Raw genomic sequence first — 22,346 nt, 5'->3', positions numbered from 1 at the left:
TATATTTTTTAACTAGAGACATTTTAGCAGTAAATATTGTTTATGAACTATTGTATTACGAATAATTTTATATTTTCGTTCAAGCAGAATAATAAGTAAAATTAAGTTTTTATATTTTGAACGTAAACATTATGAGAGCCAAATATTCAGATTAGAAAAATGCTAGAAAGGTTAAAATGGATATTAAATCTTGACAGAAAATTTAAAAAAAAAAACACAAACATTTGATAAAATTAAAAACCGATTTTTTTTCCGGTTAATCATCTTTGTTTATCAGTTTTAAATTTTTAATATATGAGTTAAATATGTTAAAAATCACTATAGCATTTTCATCGACCTGCACACTACTACTGTATAGTCTGTGTTCTGTAAGACGTAATAAAATGAACAATGTAATATTTAATAAAATATAAAACTTATGATCGCAGGAAATAAGTCTACCTCTATAACGCTTTTTCCAAACCTGTGTTTGCACATAGAACAATAGAAAAAAACAATAAATAACTTGTATTACAGGTGGTTGAAGCAACTTTCTACGCTTGTATATATTATTTAAATTCATGTGAACTAATATTTTTCTCGTAATAAAAATTAAAACAAACTTGTGGAAAGATAATTTAGTAAATTGAATATTTCATTGTTGATAACTTTTTGGTCTTTTATTGTAATTTTGGTGTGTATTATGGTATCAGATCACGGATTTTACATTTTATAATAATAATAAACAGCAAAATAATATTATGTAAAAATAAAAGACCAGATTTATTTAAAAAATAAATTAAAATACTTTATAATACACTGAAATTGTCAAGACAAACGAAAGTAAATAATGTCTGTTTTTCAATTTCCAATTCAAATGTTTTTTGAGACTTGGAAAATTGCCTGTTTTTCCTCCCTCTAATCCGGGCACTGGACTATATTTTAATTTTATATTTAGTTCAGTGGGCGCGGGAGCAATAATTGCACCACATCCATTAATTATGCCTCAGTTCATGAATAATCATTTATCATTTAATGAATCGGTAGTAAGATAATGGTCCCTTAAACGTGAACCATCAAATTAATACATTTTTTTATTCAACCCGGGCAATAATATTGCACATTTAATATATTTTAATGACGTTATAATGATAATAATAACTGTACTACGGCTGAGGCTACCTGGCTACGTATTTCGAATAAAATATAAATAAATATACACAGTTAAAGGAATCTTATACCTGCAGAACTACTGCAGGAACCAAGGCAGTGTCGATACCGAATATTTAAAATATGTTGAATGTATTATGTCAAACAAATCTGACATCCGTTTCTTTTATATATAAGCTCTACATAATTATAGTGGTGGCGTGAAGATTTTTGAAGGAACCCACTTAACCAGTATAATATAAACGCAACAATCGTCTCGCAAGCCGCCCGGCCGGGAATTTTTGTCAATTTTTATGGTTTAAACACAGCAACACTTATTGGTTATTGTAGTTATTATACTTTATGAGCGTATTAGCAATATACTATATAGGTACCTATTGGCGCAGCTATTTCTTGCAATAAATACCTATAATAATAACAATTTAATATATCATACGTGTTGAACACATTTTGCAGGTATGCGCACATGTCGCCGAACCAAACGTGCCGAACGATGTTTGCTCTGCTCGGCGGTTTCGGCGAAAACAAACAACCGGCTGCACACACTCGCGTATTGCAATGTCGTACCACCCACGTGTGGCGGGTATGTGGGTCTGTGTGTCCTGCCATGGTGGAAAATTCTCGGCAGCCGTACGTACTGCAGTTTCGAAACCACCGCCCGAGTCCGCCCGTCGACGATGCGTTTTCTGTGCGTGTGGGTCGCGGTCCTGAGCGGCCTGGTGGCCGTCTGCCGGTGCTCCGTGTTTACGCCCGAACCGATGAAAGCGGCCGCCAACATACTCCGCGGGGTGTTGGCCAGCGACCAGGAATGGCAGACAATTCTCACCCAAAAACTTGACCCGGGAGAGGTGGACTTTGACGGGAAACTAGCCGAGCTGGGCCTGACCCCAGCACCGGGCACCGGGATCTTGCCGGTTACGATCATCCAGCAGTTGGTCACCCGCAAGAGTACGACTGGTACGCAGTTAATGTATGGCATACGGGTACTGGGCATTGCGCTGGTCAATCAGTTCATGACCACGGTGATGGTGCACTCGTACTTGGCGTCTAAGTTCGCCGACCGTAATGAGGCCAGCCCTGCGGCCGTGCGGGTCAGTATATCCATGATCCAGGTGTCGCTGGTGAATTTTGCCAGCAAAGCGGCCTTCTTCGGCCATCCAATAGATTTGTTCAGGCAGATAAACGATGACATCAATGTGTTTCTCGATGGCAATAAAGCCATGTTGGAAAACAATAAAATAAACACGAAACAGGATGCACGTAAAACCATGACGGTCTTCTTGTCGACATTAGTTAACATCACCAAAGAAAAGGTAAAGAAAGTTTCACACGACTACAAGAACTTAGATGATACAGAAATTCATAAAATTATGGAATCCTTAAAATTAAGAACCGTACCTCCGGAAGTAATCGATAACAACATGGACGGCCATGATCTGTACGCTATGATTATTGACATCGATGATTATGAGCAGGTAAACGTCAAGAGTGTTGGATTAGATTTCGGCGAAAAAAGATTTAACATCAATAAGTACATACCCACGGTTGACGATGAGACACAATTATAATATCAAATAAAATTATAGTTCAACTCACTTTTCTCACTTCAGTAATATTATATAAACAATAAGTCAAGACGTCATGTCCCATAATTTAAGTTTTCAACATTATCGTTATAATATTCAAATTGGGCATTTTTGTTATACCTAGGTATTGTATTAATTATTTAAAATTGATATTCATGTGATTATCATTTATATTTTATTATATTTTGATCGAGTGTTAAATACGTAGTATTTATTTATTATTTATTAACGGGCGGAGCCCTATACAACAGTTTCACAATATACATTTTACAATTTACAATTTAAATAATTAATACAAATAACACACATAGGTATTGTAACTATAATTGTAATTAATAACGTGTCGTACCTATCGTAAGTATGGAATCAGAAAAAACAAAATTTAATATGTTAATTATTTAATATTATAATTTTTATCGTTCAGTATTGAACCATGTTTAATCAATATTATAATAAAATTATGTATTATCGAGTTTCAAACTTTATTAAACACTATATCTAATAATAATATAGAATATGAGTTATAAATCAATAAATACATCTTCATTTCAAATTCTGCAGGGCGGACACGAGTCAATAGGGAGCTGAAACATCCATAGATTTTAAAACGATTGAATGATGAATGTTTTTAAACTTTTAATTTTTGTAATAGGTAGGTAAGTACCGTAACGTATTTATCATGGGAGGAGGTCAAGGGGTTATATGAATGTAACCCCCCTCCCCCCATGGCCCCATGAATAATTCATAAATAGTGAAAAAGTATTTATTATTTTTGTAAATTAATACGAACGGATTGGACACTTATAATTTAACATGGAAAAAAAATATTAAATTATCGAATGTCAACATTTTAGAATAATATGAATACGTAGCTCAGAAATTATTATACTTGACAAATTGATCAGATATCTGATCAAAACATACTGCAGACAGATGCATTCAAATACAGAATTTAAATTATTTATTATTTTACGAAAAAATATCTACAGATTGACAACAGCAATAATTGAAAAAGTTCACAACTTACAAAATAAAATTAACCATAGTAAAATTATAACATTATAATTGAGTAAAAACATAAAATGTTTGAATAATAAGTTTTATTCCGTTCATTTTCAGGGTTGCGTAACGTACCTATTATTCCGTTAAGGGTTTTAATAAAAAAAAACATTCAAAACCAACAAACACATAAAAAAGTGTATCCACTATCCATACACACACCAACCATAATACAAATATACCTATGTTTGAGGGCGTTGACCTATTTGATGGCTGTCCGATAAATAATCCATTCAATATAATATAATATTTTACTATAGTCAACGGACATTTTATTTTGTACAAACACCAATCATAATCATATAGCCCGGCAGTTAACAATATAAAGGGTATGCCCGGCCACTACCTTCAGCACCATAATATTTGTCTCAGTCAAAAACATATTTATTTTAGATTTGTCTAAAGAGTCTGAACTGCCTACCTAGCACAATAGCAAAAATAAATAACCTATATAATATTATAACGAAGGGCTGTGAATTGAATGCATTCAAAAATCTCAAAAGGTCAGTATAAAATGCAATATAACTATACTAAAGAATAATAAATTAAAATATGCAAAATCCATGAAATGTAAAATATTTTGATGTAAAACATGCACAATATTTATAAAACAAATATTAAACAATAATTCATAAAATGTGTAAAAAGTTTTAATCGACTGAAATTATTATAAATATCGAAAAGTAAAAAAAAAACTAAAAAATGACCAAAAATACTGAAAAAGATAAAAAAAAAACAAATAAAAACCAAAAAATCAAATGTCAAAAAATGCTAAGTAAAATTTTTAAAATTGAATACATATACATACTTAGTACCTACCTAATTCAAATGTTGTGTTAAAGAAGCTATGTTTTGTACCACTCTAAAAATAATGAAAATAATTTTTCTACAAATTCACAGCCCTAATTATCATTATCTATTGGTACTATCAAATAATAATTACAATACTATGATAGGTATTATACGATTTACTGCGCATAATTTATTATCATATTACATATATTGTTATTATTATAATTTATAATCACGAGCATGATAATATTTTCGTTGACCTCGGTTAATAAATTCGTCATCAGCTCATCGCCACGTCCTATATGAGAACAAAATCGTCCGCTACCGAAACATACGATTCGATCGATTAGAATATTAATATTGTAAATTTATATATACGCACGCGAATGGGATCGCACGTAGGCTTTCCGAAGGGCAAGCGTACGTAGAAGGCGCTGGCAAACCGTCGTGGCTGGTGCACGGTAGACAAATTGGTAATAATAAAAACTAGGTATTACAATAATTACATTGTATTGTATACATTTCCGTGCTAGCTGAAATAGCTAATACAATAGTTGCACACAGTTTGGGTCATCGCGCTCGTCTAGTGACAACGATATGTTTTTATAGAAATTTGTAATATTCCGTTGTCCGCTTTATGTGTTTCAACTTTCAAGTACCTATATATTCCATATTGCTCGTCATTGCAGTCTGCACGCGTTTTAAATTCACATAATAAATACGTGACATTGACATAACGCATATTATGCCATTTGTATAATATATTTATACGTGAAACATATACATATACCTAGTTATTCATAATATATATATTATATACCTATCAAGGCTGTTGCTGGGACAAATTTTCGGCTGTATGGCATAAGCGCCAAATATACAAAAATGACCTATCATTTGCACCAAAATGTATATGACCTAAGCGCCAATTTAATATTATATACCTGTTATACACAACATAAGCGCCAAAGGTGCAAAAATGACATATCATTTGCGCCAAAATGAATATATTATTATGTAAGTAGTTATTTAAAAATCGCTATAATATACATATAAATATAATTTTATAAAAAAAATGTCAATAATAAATTATAATATGTATACAAGCATTAGCGCTACTAGGGGGGGGGGGGCTAGGGGGCTTAGCCCCTAACTAAGATTTAGCCCCCCCAATATTTCTTATTGATTTAGATATAAACCCCCTATAGGTTATTTTAAATAAATAGTTTTGTTAGCCCCCCAGAATTATAAATAAAATGTAATTAATATAAATTTATTGAATTGGTTAATTGCGTTTTTATAAAGAAATTTCAATAATAAATTATAATATGTATACAAATAAATATAAATTTAATAAATCAGTTGGTTGCGATTTTATAAAAAAATTACTAACAATATTATTATTATGTCATAACACAAAACTGCTCACACGCACTGTCATGTGACAATCTATCGTAATCAGATAATAAATTTGTCAATTAAGATTAAATGTTTGGAGTTTTTAAACGATATAGTTCAAAATTTAAAATCTGTTATTTAATATATATTAACCGTGGCACACAGGTACCTAGGATTTTGGTGCTTTCGTACAATACGATTTTGGCGCTTTAGTAAGGTACGACTTTTTTTCTTATCTCATTTTGGCGCTTATGTCTTCCACTGACATTTTCGGGGGGCGGTTAAAATTGAATCATTTTGAATATTTAATAGTTAAAAAAAACCAACCTTCGTGGTCGCGTATACCTTGATCATAGAAAACAGTATTTATATTAAATTAATACATCTAGATAAGATTTTTTTATGTATTAGGTACCTAAATAAAATATTTTTTTTAAACAAAGTCAAGCAGTCTTTTTTTCTTTTGGTGAAACGATAGTATAATAACTGTTCGTGCGTCCCAAATATAGGCTACTGCTTGAATATGTTATTATTAACCAGTAACCTGTAACAGATTGGCAGTACGATAAAAGAAAATATTATGTAAGTAAAAGTATTCATAATATTCTTAATCTTAATGTACTCTTAATGTAAATATATTTTTGATGAAAATGTCAAAGCACTAGGGTTATTTTTTTTTTAATAACGACAAAAATAAAATCGATGAAACACAATATTGGTTTAATTCATTAGTGTAAATACTATAAATATACAATCTACTCATTTTTTCGTAATTTGTTTTTTGTTTTTCTCGAGAATTACGATAGTACTGGGAGCTATTACTATTTTTACCTCCCGGAGTACTTACCTAATTTTTAGTACTCGAAAATATAATAACTGCGCAGATACGAATAATAAATAAAACACATATCATTATAAAACCAATAAATTCATTGCTTCGCTCAGAATCTAAAATAGCTAACTATTTGTTATTACTTATTAATATAAATCATATTATATACCAAGCTACACATATTATACTGTATACTCTTTTTTAAAAATTATGAGTATGAATTGTGTAACATAATGTTATGCATAGGCCGTGAAATACCTACTTAATAATTGCTGTCATGTATAGTGTATACTTTGCGTTCATTTCTATATTATACATTTATAATATATAGCTATAGAGCCTAAATACCTAATGCCACACTAATTATTACATATTTATACCAACCAATTTTAACATAAATTAATATTTTATAACTTGTAAATTAAACTGTACATAATAAAATATTGAGACTGTATTTGAAAACACAACTGACATATTAAATATTTATTAAAATTTACATGACCACCGTTTAAAATATAATACCGATAAGCGTGTAAAAGTGACAATAATAAAACTATAATGTACATATTATATAGTATATAACCATCGCCATCGACGTCTGATCGTCGTGTTTATGCTAAGTTTCCCTCTGCGGATAGGGTTGGGTACGAAAAATATAAGAAATATGTATAGCGATTTTATAAATATTACAAACATGATCTTTTCGTATTATTTTGAGGTGCATTGAATACGTGATTTCGCTTATAATTGGCAATAAAGATAAAAGACAAATGGGTAATTGCAAATACATACTCGAGCAATTCAATGTTCAGCAATATATGTTCCAATGTTTGTGTTGAGACCGTAACTAATTTTTCACTATTCATAATTGTTAATAGTTGAAATAATTTTTAATAACTGCAATAACAATAACTCTCACGTGGTTCTATTTGAAGACGTTAAAATTTAAAAATAAACACACCTATTACCAATATAAAATGAAATAACAGATGTGTAATTTGGTGGATGACTGCAGGGTGAACTTGGACATTACATTGGTAATATCCTAATTTTCTGTGTCTAATTGGGCACTGGAAACTGGGCAGCTATACAATTTATTAACATTTTATCTTGTGGTTAATGGATATACAAACTTTTGTTTGTGGCGCGGTGTGTGCATTCAGAAACGTGTTCTGAGTGTACGCACTAGCTGTTTTCACTAGTTCCCGGATGGGTGATCACCCGGGCTCTTAGTGACAAATCCTTGCCACACATAAGCATATCCAAACCATTAACCAACCTCACCTTCCCCCACGGTAACAGGCTAATGACCTCAGTTGTCAAAGCCTTATAATTTAAAAAAAAAAATTTTTTTTTAATGAGAATACTCCTTTTTACTGTAAATATTTAGCGTACAATGTCGCGTAGTTTTTGAGCAATTTAACTTTGTGTTCTAATGATAATAATAGGTTCATGATAATGGGTTTGGAAGATATGGGGACAATGGCGTTTTTGAAATTTTATTAATCGATATTAATCCATCAATATTTATAATTTGTAAAATTGGTCCAAGAATAATTCATAATATTACTATAGGTATCTAATATTTCATACTTATTATATTTTATATTTTTGTAAAACTATTTTTAAAAAATGTTATCCTTAATATAAACTTTTTTATAGTTGGGAAACTATACGCATTCAAATTTTAAATTAGGTACATTAACGTTTTCAAAAACATTATCCACCAAATAACTTATGGTAAAAAGGGAGAGGGTTCTTATTTCAAAAATGGAAGTTTTTATCGCCATAGGACACTCCATAAGTAATATTTAATTATATTTAAAAATTCCAAAAATCATAATTTGACGTTATTAAAGGAAAACATGAAAGTGAGCATGCTTGGTGAACCATCCAGTACGTATTTATATTATATCAGTGTATATATGTATACGAATAGGTTTTTATCAGCGAAAAAAAGTGAAATTCCTCCTTGTTCTCGTAAGAGGGAAAGTTTTATTAAAACGATATGGACTATAACAATATTATATGTACCATACGACGTTAATTTAAACATAATAATACATTACATTACAAATTGATTATCGATCTGGTTTTCTGGCAAAGTGTCCATTTTTTTTTTTTTTATACAATAAGTTGTAGCTGGGCCAAACACCTCGTTGTTGTCCAACATTGATAATATTACGATTTACAATTATTCGAGTATTCCGTTCGAGTTTGATTCACCTTCCACACTCCGATGGTCACTTTCAAACGTATAGATAATAATAATATGGAACAGTTATTGTGTTTATCAGACGACCATCGTTGAATAATAAATGACACGCACACGGATTTGAATGACGTTCAAACGTTGACGTGTGGTGTTACACACTTATACGTATATGGTCGGGTTGTCTGCCTACTGCTTACTTATTTGTAATAATTTAAAAGTGAACCAATCTTTTTATTGAAATATTTTGGCAGTTGGTTTTTATTTTTTCATTCAATTATTATTCTATATTAACGTTGACACGATATTATATCTATATTATATTCCCTGGTTGTATACCGTTCTAAAAACTCAAAGCCTTGGAACAATATGCCTGATACGTAATTTTAATAAAATACTAAAACAGTATTCCTTCTTCGTAATAGTATATTATACAGTCAAACAATAATGTAGATAGCTACACACATACATACATAGCTAGACTTCATATGCATATAAATAAATATGGTATTTTTTTTATACTTATATAATGTTTAATGCAATACATAGATACTTTTATATAAAAAAAAAAGTTGCTCTATGTACATATGTTTCTATTGTAACCTATGTATAATATGACAAAACCTAATTCACTGGGTTTAATTATTTTTCGGTTAAATATCTGATTTTGTCAAAATTTGAACTCAATTAATGTGTATAAAAAAACTGTACCTAATATATGGCGTATTTTCGAAATTAAAAATGTCTAATAGCTTACAAAAGCGTAAACTTAATGTTATTTGATAAGAACAAAAATTAATTAATTAATATTTGAATAACAATTTATTGAAATTTAAAATTCAATTATTACAAATTCTTAATATTAACAACTGTTTTTACTTTTTATGTAAATTTGTAAAATTTTATTTTCTTTGTACCACAAATTTAGTGATGTTGGTAAATCTTGAGTGAAGGCGCGAAGCGAATAGTTTTGGATTTAATATTTGGTTAACTACACAAGTACACAGTTCATAGTTGGACTCTCGTAGTTTTTTGCATAGCTGGGCTGATCAACTTTATTTAATAGTCCATAAATGGCCATAATTTATATTTATAGATACCTACCAATAAATCAAACAAAACAAAACACAGTATTTTTTGAAAATGTATTTTATTTAGTTATAAATTATGATAATCATAGTTATTACAGACTACAGTTATATAATACCTACCTACTGACTATTATTATAGATAAATTATTGGTAAATAAATTTTTTTTTGATATCTTGTTTCAGTAAACAACATTAATACATTTTATTGACTCAGTATATCTATTATGTTTTTGAAAATTAATGCAAAATGTGAAACTTTTTTGTGTTATTATTTTAATTTATTATATTTCAAATGTGTCAACATATTAACATGTTATTAGTTATTACAAGTTTTTTAATACAATTAAGAATTTATTTATTAAGTATGGTATGGATGATCAGAAGATATGTGATGCGTGTGTTAATTAATTAAGGAGTGGAAGTGATGGGAATGGTATTTTGTTTATTAGGAATGTTAGAGCAGCTATGAGGGGGTTTTTTGCTTATAGGCTTTAGTTATTTAATAACATATTATCTACTATTATATTATTTTAGTTAATTGAATGTACAATATATATTTTAAATATATAAAATTACAAAAAAAATCCTTTTTTTGTGATTAAACATCGCCAGCTTTTCTCTGTGATTAAAACAATCATGAACCACTGTATAATTGCATAATAAATTATACTATTATAGTTAAATTTTAATTTTTTAATAAGAAATTAAGACTAAAACACTAAACAATCGACTGTCAATTACAACGGTTCAATCTACTAGATCCCTGATCAATTATTCAAAGAAGTTTTCGTCTTTATCAATTTGCACGATCGTATAAAAATTTAAACATTGACGTTTAGTCAAATGGTTATAACAACCTCAAAACATTGCATGGCTGTTGTAATGTTGTATAGTAGTCGACTATCTAGTTGTTTATCTATGTCTATGGTTTTCGTATACAATGAATTATCATTATATTAAAATCTAACATCACCATTACAATATCATATTTGACAATTATTGTTTAGTAGAGCGTTACACACTTTCCCCCTTTTTTAATATTACTTTTACGAAAAATTTCATTAAATTTGATTAAATGTGTCATTAAAGATTTACGAAGTTAGAGGCGGTTACGTTTTAATGTTTGTGAGAATAGTGGCGGATATACAATATGTTAGTAAAAATTATTTAGTTAGATAAACGAACTACGGGTTTTTAGAAAAATGATATTGAATTGTATATATTGTACTTAATTTGAAACAAACTCGTCCCTGTGAATATTTCTCACATGTTTTTATTATAACTCTAATTTCGTTACAAAAAACACGGCCCTATGAAACTGACTTGTGCATAGCAGTTCATGGTGGATATATTAAACAATATTATAAAACAAATAAAAAGTATTACATACAATTTCAACGAGTAGTCTGTTCTTTATTACCTATTGGATTAGCATTAGTTATTAAAGTGTGAAAAACTGAAAACTATAATATAGCATAATATAAGTTTCTTTCATTCATTCAAAATTCAACTGATTTAAAAATTGTGCTCTTCTCCATATTTTTAACTCTATAATATGACTATTTTTGAATTTTTAAAAACCAAAAAAAGATTTTGAGTTTTTTTAATTTAATTTTAGACCATGTTAATATTAATATGTATATAACATTTTAAAAAACTGAACTAGAATATCTGCATCATATTTTGAATTAGGTCTACTGATTTTCCAATTAATTATCATAATATACTGTATGGATAAGTCGTATAGGTATCATACATAGATGGCACCTATATCTATTATTAAAATATATGAATGTTTAGAATTTAAAAATGAAACAGACAACAGTATAATCTTAATATATTATATATATATATCTTATAACAATCTTATGCATGCATTTTTGTTTTACGAGTTCACTTATTTGTGAAAGTACACAATATATTTAACAAATTAAAAAAAAAAAGTAGAAAATAAAAAATAAAAAAAAAAAATTTTAAAAACACACTTTTCCATAAAAACATTTAAAAAAAAATTTTAAAAATTGCACTAAAAAGACAAAAATAATTCTCTGTACTTAAAAATAATGAAAAATTTATTGATGAAAAATTTAAAAGTGTGTGGTGCTCATACACTTGACATATATTCCCAGTCACTATCTTATAAACATGATTGAACAAAGAAGTGTATGTGAGACTTTCCTTGGCTTTTAAATTTTTCATCAGTAAATTTTTCATTATTTTGCTCTTATACTTGACATATACTGCCAGTCACTATCTTATAAACAGGATTGAACAAAGAAGTGTATGTGAGACTTAGCTCGGCTTTTAATGTTTTGTATGATGCACCACACACTTTTAAATTTTTCATCAATAAATTTTTCATTATTTTTAAGTACAGAGAATTATTTTTGTCTTTTTAGTGCAATTTTTAAAATTTTTTTTTAAATGTTTTTATGGAAAAGTGTGTTTTTAAAATTTTTTTTTTTATTTTTTATTTTCTACTTTTTAGTTGAAAGTAAATATTTTTATTAAACGTTTAAGAAATATGTTATCCGGTGTTTTCGGTACCTATATCAGAATACCGGTATAATGTTATTTGGTAATAATTACCGTTGTTACCATAGATATTATAATAATGGATAGGACACGCCTATACTTGCTTCGTAAGAGGTTGCGGTTTTTTTTGGGGAAGAGAGAAAGTTCAATATCTGCGAGAGATATTACGGCGACGTCGTGGGGACAATCCTTTTTTTTTTTTTTGGTCCATGTCCCAAAATGACAACGGATTATTGTATTGTCATCCAAGACCAAGGTCTATACCAATTTTCAGAATTTTTCATCTTCAAAAAGTGCCTCAAATCGAGCGCGCAAGATTTGATCACAGACAGACGTGAAACCAAACTTAAGAAAAGTGTTAAAAAAAGAAATGTTCTTTATTCGATATTGATAGTTTAATAAATCAATAATAAATAAAATATTAATCATGCTTAGGTATAAAAGTATAATATTAAAAAATCTAAAATGTTTGCATAACACTAATCGATCATTATTTATCAGTTATTGTGCACAGGTATCTGAAATATTTCATCGAGTACATTCAATTACAGCGTATGATGTACAAATTGTAAATTTTATCGATGTAGATACAAAATTAATATTTTTTTGATTAGTTACTGGAATATCAGTGATTACTTGTAACGTATTGGACTGTTTCGCATAATATTGGCACTGGTGCCCGTTTTCTAATTGGATATGAATGTTGTGCGCAGAATAGTAATTCATGGGTGTCAATGCTACTGAGTTAAACGCGGATGATATAAAACAGATCATCTGGCCAGTGGTAAGTATCAGTCTTTCGTCTGTGTCCAGTCGCAATCATTCAACGTAGAAAATCGAGTCAACTCACAAACAAAATCACCATGCAATTCCAAGTAAGTCGAATCATGAGTTCTCCGTTCATATATTTCAAACGACACCGTTCGATCGTCAAAAATTTCGCGATCATGATAATATATACGTACTACCTACCTATATTGTTACGGCTTTTTTTTTATTTTTCGTGTGTCTAAATAATGTGAATACCCAATAATACAATATTATACACATAATTATTATACAATACATTATAGACGTATGTATAAACAACATATTATATATTATTTTACAAAAGTATATAACTCTAATATATGTTTCGGAACAACCTAATAACGCTTATAGCGAAAATTCATGCGAAAATCCATTACGATCAGGCTGTTATAAATATTCTTTCTACCAAGTACTCAGCTATAATACGGATACCTCATCTAACACCTAATCACCACATATTATAATCAACTTTTAAATTACTAAAAAAAATTGCAAATTGTGCGTGTTTCAGGTGACTTTCGCAGTGCTCGCCGCAGTCATGTGCTTCGCCGCTGCCGCTCCCGCAACCGAAGAAGTCAAATCATCAGCTGCTTCGACGTCAGCCCAATCTTCCGTTTCAGGCACCGATCGTAGCAAACGGTACGTGGCCATCGCCGCACCGTACGCCGCTGCACCTTACGTGGCTGCCGCACCATACGCCGCCGCACCTTACGTGGCCGCTTCACCGTACGCCGCCGCACCTTACGTGGCCGCTTCACCGTATGCCGCCGCACCATACGTGGCCGCTCCATACGCCGCCGCCCCTTACGCACTTGCTTCCCCACACGCCGCCCCGTACGTCTCATCGTACACCACTTACCCGTACGTAGCCAAGACCCTGGCTTCCCCGTACACTTACTACCCATAAACGGCCGCTTTCACACGTGATTACCCTCAGCTATATTCGGAAAAAAGTACGACGACACGTCTCGTGATGGATTGTGCTGCCTCGTCGAGTTACTTTTAAATGAAATAACTTTATAAAAATAAAATATTGTTTAACCCTGATTGGAATGTATTCAAAAATATGAAAATATGTCTTGTTGAAATGTAAATAAAAATTTAATTTTTTCCAATGACTTATTGCACAATTTGTTTCCTATAAGATCATCACATATATTGGATTGGCATGGTAAATGTTAATTTTCCTAACTGTAAGGTACAAGAAAATATGAATAGTTAAAACAAAGAAATGTGTATTGTGTATAGTTTCAAGAATTCATATTAGTGGCTTTGTGCTTTTGTAAAAGTACCTACACGCACTACTATTATATATTATCATAATATATAATATAATTCGTTCTGTGATGTAAGTATTCAAACTCCTCCTAAACGGATCCACTGATTTTGATGAAATTTTTTGTGTGTGCTTGAGTGGGTCCTTGAATGGTTTATATTCATAATTGGACCCAGTTGGCTCAACCCGGGGAGGTTCTCAATTCTCAAACGCCTCAAACAGGGATTTTGAGATTTACGATGGACATTTTTGTTTATAAATGGTTACTATTTGTAGAAATAGAGAATTAGTAGAAATTAGTATTTATTTATTATTGGTTAGCATTGACTATTCGGACTGATCAGGTACAAGCATGCATCAAATCGAATTTTCTCACATTGCTTATCAAGGTGGCTAAGTTGCACTTATAGGCTATAGCAGGTGGATTGTCTACTTGATATGCTGTCGCACATTGTCCTAGATCCGACGTAGTCAGATTGCCTACCAGGGTGGCTGAGTTGCATTTACTGCAGCGAGTTACACCCAAAATGAGTTGAACAATCACATTTTTTTTAAGAGTTGTAATTGTTTACGCCTTACGGGCAACGAAGTGCGCGGGATCAGCTAGTATTATTATAATATTACAATTCCATTTATTTATTATTTAAGTTGGTGTTGCTCTGCTGTACAGTAGGTAAAAAAATACAAGTGGGTCACTGTAATGGATGGTGTTAAGTTTGAATTCAATGATATAATATCATTGATACGAAAACCAATTCTGAGCGAAGATGGTTAATCAGCCTATGATATTATATTACTAAGTATATTTTATGATTATTATTGTGAACAAAGTAATTTATTTACCTACTTACGTGGAACCTTGTTTTAAATTTTCAATCCTTACCTATAAAAGTTGAACATTTTATAAATTTATACCTATAAAATAATTTTTAATTTTAAATTTGATAAATTTTGTCGAAATCCAAACTTTAAATGCTTATAAAAAAAATGTGTGCCAGTATTGTATTTTTAATATTTTTTCCTAGTATTAGATTTTCAAGCTTTTTGTCCAAACAAATACAATTTTATTGACATCTATAGAAAAAACCACCCATTTACTTTCCTATCAGAAAAGATACTGTTGAAGAAAATCTAAGCATTTTACTGTTCTTAAAGGTGATGACAGATACAAACAAATAAAAAAACACACATCATTGTTAAATCAATACATTCATAGCTCTGCTCAGAATCTAAAATATAATATAATAAACGTTAGAATATATTTTAATTATGAGTTATGACGTTTATGATAAATTGTGTACTTATTTAAATTTTATTGTACGAGTGGTCCGATTAAAATCAATTTTTATACGAGTTCATAACTTACAGTAGAACACTAGAGCCAGATAACTGATATCCAATAGGTACCAAGTGTGGTCGAGTAAATTAAAAAATGTTTCACACAATAATTATAATATATTTAGGTTTCTTGAGGCCCGTCGAGGCAGCTACCTCAGAGCGGTGTGGGTCACAGCTAAGTTGCTATATAAAGTGACAATTTTAAACGATGCGTAGATGTTCCGTACAGTCATAGTCATTTGAGATTTGTTTGAGGGGTAGGGCTGATGCCCTAATATTATAATATTGAATTTAATAAAAAAAAAAAAATTGTAGGAACGGTTTGAGGGGGTTAATGAAATTGTTGACGGTGCTTATATCCACTAAATCCCTCCTTTTTACGCCTATGCAAATAGTACTATAGTGTATGTAGACTATGCCTTATATATACAGTTGAATATGGTTCAACAAGGAAATATAGATGGGGCGCCGTCGATAACGTGTTTTCTGAATTTTCGGCGACTGTGGTGGTCTACATTGCAATATTCCATACACAATATAAAATATTATGGTATACTCGGGAACTCTAACACTGGTTTCCACGACACCGTGTTGTGTTCCAGGGCCGGATTTAGGGGAGGGTTGAGTGGGCTGCAGCCCAGGGGCCCCCCAAAAATTTGGGGCCCCCACAATTTTATGATATTTAAATTAGAATACAGAAAAAATATTTTATTTATATTTACACATATTTAATTAAATAATATTGAACTTTTTTTGGACATTTAAAAATTTTTATTTTACTATCTAATAATAGATGTATTTACGTTTATTGACAATGAACGGTCTCTAAAAATCTAGATAAGATAATTTATGCCGTCCGCGATCGGTGTGCACTGTCGATTGTAATAATTACAAACAGCAGTAGTGAAAGATCGTTCTCTAATTTAAAGCACATAAAAAATAGATTGCGTACTTCTATGGACGGAGACAGGCTCAATCAACTAGCGATAATGAGCTCTGAGTCTGATATTTTAAGAAAACTTGATTTTCAAAACATTATTGATAAGTTTGTACAAATACAATTAAGAAAAGTTCCAGGCATTTAATTCTAATTACTTGACATTATTATTTTTATTATTTTTATTATTTTTATTTATTATTTTTCATTTAATTACTTACACTTAATATTATGATAATATTACTTAATATACTAGTTATAATCGATTTGATTGTTTTTATAATTATTTATTATTAAATAGTAGTTAATTGTTACTACCACTAAACATAATCTAAAAAAATATATTTCCTTGTTTATGTATAAGGGGCCCCCACAATATATTCCGCCCAGGGGCCACCAAATACCTAAATCCGCCCCTGTTGTGTTCCGTATATTTATAATAATATTATAAATATACATATTATGTAGGTATCGTGTCACCGAAATTTTGTTACCTATATAATATTTAATATACCATCATGCGGAACACGACACTACTGCGTGGTGCATTTTTTTTTGTACTGAACGATTACTGAGCGTTTTGTTGTATTGAAAGAGCGCCACACACGTGTCGAGCAGTAAAACACGATATCTAGGTACATATTATTTAAATTAGTAGGTACCACATGCATCTTGATAAAAAAAAAAACGTTATAAATACGCATCATGACCTTTATTCTTTGTTAATATTACTTAAAACTATTGAAATTCAGCTTGTATGTACCTATAGTCTATACCTATATTTTGTGTACTTGACGCGTCATCCATTTCCCGAGGATATACGAGCCGATATAACATATAACTATATAAGGTATTAGGTAAGAGTGTAAGACACATAATATCATAATTTCAGTATGTCACAATTATTTTCTATATTATTCACAAGGTTCCTTTAAGTGATTGTTATTCATACTCAGCAGTTCACGATAGTCCATTGACCATTGTAATCGGTGTTATTTATCACATTTCCATATTTTAATTTCCAAATATTATATGTATGATATGTGTGGACTAAGGCTGCAGTACATCTTTCCGGACAAGGTTACATACTTATAGAAAGAGATGGACATCCCCATTGATAGGGCATAAACCACTATGGATTTTTTTTAAATAGTAGGTATTCTTTAAACCTCTAAAAATACTGCCTCTGGGTAACCAAACTAGGCTTTCAGAATAAGCCTACTCCTATTGAACATCACCATACAAAGATATAAGAAATGCGAAGCCGATTACTTACTGCTATAATTGTATACATATACATTTGTAATATCAAAGTTAAACCTCGTTCAAAATATAATGTAGTTGAGTAACGCACAGTGTGACGATTTTCATTGGGTATAGAATATATCCCATAAAATAATATTTCATAAATTTATATAATTTAACCATAAAAACTAGATTGAATATATTTAAAAAATCACCCATATAGGGTATATACAAATTGAGTTAAAAAGTGGGAAAGTATAAGTACTACTCTGGTGTAAATACAGAAGGAATAATGAGTGGGTTACTATAATAAATGTGATGAATTTGAATTCAATGATAAATTATTGTATACAAATATCGACTGTGAGCGGGTTCACAATTATATTTCATTAAACATTTATGTTGCTACTATAGTAATTTAATTTACCATTAGTAATACGGTAGGTATTTTTGAAAAAATTGGGTTTATTATGATTGAATATAATTTCAATATTGTATCATATATTTTATAATTGTCACGGAAACTTGATTTGAATAAAGTTGGCAGAGATTTCTTTGGAAAAATCTTAATTTTCTAACAGGTGAGGCCAGGTTATAATTATAATATGGATACAATTATATAGCTTATTCTATAGGGTTATTTCCGCAAAGCTTTGGAAAATTAACTCTTAGCAATTAAAAACTATCTTATTTTTATTTTTTTCCCTTTTTATTTATTTTGCGTATTACAAATTAAAAGTACCCATTCAAATGTTAAGTAAGCTGTGATTTTTAAGCGCAGCTACACGATTAAATGTAATATTGCATGAAACACGCACAGAAAAATTTGGCTGTCTGTCTGTTATAGTCTGTTTGTCTGGGAAAGGTTTGAAACGAATGAACCGATTTTGACGTGGGTTTTAACAGGTATATTTTATTATTTTATAACCTGCTAAATAAAATAGTTATTATGATTGAATATAATTATATATAATAATATTAATCATATATTCATATTATTCATATTATTTCAATATAACATTGTCGTTTTTGTCCTTTTTAAATTGTTTATAAATTATAAATATTATAAAAATATATACATAAGGTGATTCACCAAGCACACTCACCCCCATTTTTTTCTTTAAAAATTAATTTATTCAAATTCTGATCTTTAAAATTTTTAAATATATCTACTTCAAAGACAAATTTTTTAAATTCTTGAATTTTTTTGTACTACTTAAGGAGTGTCTTGTGGCGATACAAACTTTTGTTTTTCAAATGAGAACTCTCATTTGTTACTGTAAATTATTCGGTGGTTAATTTATTGGAAAATGTTGATGTGCCTAATTCAAAATTCAAATGAATGGTTTCTTAGCTATAAAATGTTTGTATTAAGGATAATAGTCCTTATAAATGGTTTTACAAAAATATAAAATAGACATAATATATTGAAACTAGTATTTATTTGGTAATAATTTACACTTGAAAAGGGGAGGGTTTCATTTTAAAAACCAAAGTTTTAAGTTTGTATCTGCACAGGACAATCCTTAAGTAGTACAAAAAAAAACTTCGTTTCAATAAATCTCAAGAATTTGAATATATGCTCTTTGAGTATATTATTTAAAAATGTAAAAAATCAGATTTTCAATAACTGCATTATTGAAGAAAAAAGGGGGATGTGTTTGGTAAATCACCCAGAATATATATTATATAAACTTTTCAAATAACATTCGCTCCAACATTTGCCAATCAATTTCTTCTTCCCGATAACATAATTTTGATTTCACATTTGTTCACCGATTTCTGCGTAGGTATAGGTATAAAAAAAAAATAATTTCACTTATACTGTAATATCTTTAAATCAGTTGAGACTAAGTTACTCTGAGCAAACAATCCAAAAACCTTATTCAATATCAGACTGTGTAGTCATTTATTTCAAAAATCACAAAAATAGAATAAATATGTGTAAAATGTGGATAACAAATAATAATTGTACAAAAGAACGTTACGTAGTAGACGAGTGGCGGTGCTTGGTTGTAGACAGGCAGACAAATTATTAACGTTGTATTAGTTTGACAGTACTTGATCAAAACAACTCAAATAACTGTGTTAAAAATCTGTGTATTTTTATAATATTATATTATTATATCATTGTTATTAACTTTTGAGCAAATACCGATTTAAGATATAGGTTCACGTTGTATTAACGGGCAAAAGCTTAAATATAATAATTTAAATATTTTTAAAATAATGACTCCTTATTGACTCCTTATTACTCCTTACATGTAAGATATAGGTATCTATTATATATAATAAGATATTTTACAGCGAGGCTATGGGGGTTGAAACCCTTCTCCCCCTATTAGGCACCTAAAATATTTCAAAGATTACCTTAATTTTCAGTTATAAATTTTATTATATTGCTTAATGACATTTAGGAGTGAATGATAATCGTACATTTTTTCATCTCTTTTTAAATTTATAAATCGATGTTCCTTGAGCTCCAAAAGTGATGACAGGCACAAAAACAATAAAAAAAAAATATTGTAAAATCAATATATTCATTACTTTGATTAGAATTTATAATATGGACCAGGGACAATATACAATATTTGATTAGGTAAGGTACCTATACTGAACGTTGATTTCTACCGATGCTGCGCCATCGCCAAAAGTGGTGACGAACGAGTTGAAAGACGCTTGTTGATTGTTTCTTCGTGTATACATCAAAGTTATAAAATATTATTATAGTTTTTTTTAGACATCAGTAAAATATGTAAAACGCTAAGACACTCCAGTGCTTTATGTCATGTTAATAGTTAGAGTGTGTCCATTAGTATAATTCTATAATAATGTAATGTGTTAGCAATACAAATAAATTATGTAGGGGGGGGGGGGGGTAATGAACAGTTAATATCTGTTAACATTTTACTCAAATTATTCAGTTTTAAAGTGGAACTAAAATAATTTGTTGTAAGTTTTATTAGTGTGAGCGTTAGATGTTATAAAATTAAAACTAGCAAAAATATTAAGTCATCCGAACACTCGATATGACGACCATAATCGTCTTGCCAATAAATTACATGCTTCTTAGTTCTTGTTTTTATCTTTAACTACCAACTAGAGATGAAGAGTCTACTGTCAAGTTTTGTAGACTCAAACTATATATTATTATTACACAGTCTGCAGTTCAACTTTTTCTGACGTATTTCTACCAACGTTTATTGTCAGGTACTGAAAAAATAAATGTCAATGAGCTTATTATTGCAGTTCATCGAGAAGAGAAGATATTAATTCAATTTATCACGATGGGCATTAGGAATTCTTAGTGCATTTTTTAAGGATTGCAACGCTACAGTTTACTATTTTTATTACGGTGATGACCTTGCGAGTGCGATGCAGCCTGAATGTCTCACGTCCTGTTTTCACTTAAACAATCGATATTTTTTTTACTTTCTGTGATGTAATACTCTATAGGAACTATGTTCTTTTTAACGTAAATGTATTTATGTATCTCGAATACATTTTAGATGCATAATTTGTAATGGGTATACTTATTTAATTTAAATAGTACATAATTAATTAAATAATTATAATAGAAAATAATTATTATAAGTAATGAATACATTAAACGAATCTGAAGAGATAGAAAATTAATTTGAAAACTTTCTGCGGTTGATAATAATTTGTCATTAAAATGAATAATTAATTCATCATTATTCTTATTCATGATAGCTAATATTATTAATTATTATTGTACCTAACACTTTAAAATATATTATAATACACAAATAATATCAAACAATTTATTTATTTAAGTTCAAATCAGAGGTATTCAAACTGTTTCATCCCACAGCACCTTTCGTTTCTTCACAACACATTACTGCTCCAAAATCATTAATGGCAACAAAAGATAATATTAATATGTGTTTATAATGTATATTATTCATGAATTATCAGCACGTGTCACCGATAACACAATTTTTTTAATAATTCTTATTTTCAATATCGTAACGCCAAAATTATCATCACCATCATTATTATTCTTTTTCTTCTTTTGTGGCAGGGCTACCTGACCAACTCTCGAGATGCCCCATGAAGCCGCGACGC

At 29.8% G+C, this 22,346-nt stretch overlaps 2 protein-coding genes across 2 annotated transcripts in view; one reads left to right on the top strand and one right to left on the bottom strand.

The window, feature by feature from the left end:
- The window catches only part of LOC132943668 (kinesin-like protein KIF19), a 56,567-nt gene that overhangs the window by 18,668 nt on the left and 15,553 nt on the right, over window positions 1-22,346 (bottom strand). The gene's annotated exons all lie outside the window — the stretch shown is intronic.
- LOC132942868 (cuticle protein 16.5-like) lies at window positions 13,373-14,579 on the top strand. Its single transcript, XM_061011544.1, has 2 exons — window positions 13,373-13,526; window positions 13,973-14,579. The coding sequence occupies exons 1-2, from the start codon at window positions 13,515-13,517 to the stop codon at window positions 14,366-14,368; spliced, it is 408 nt and encodes a 135-aa protein (XP_060867527.1). The 5' UTR covers window positions 13,373-13,514; the 3' UTR covers window positions 14,369-14,579.

This window comes from Metopolophium dirhodum, chromosome 4 (genome assembly GCF_019925205.1).
Source record: "Metopolophium dirhodum isolate CAU chromosome 4, ASM1992520v1, whole genome shotgun sequence".
Lineage (NCBI taxonomy): Eukaryota > Metazoa > Arthropoda > Insecta > Hemiptera > Aphididae > Metopolophium > Metopolophium dirhodum.
Note: the sequence above shows the minus strand (reverse complement) of the source record. Positions and strands in the feature narration are given on the sequence as shown.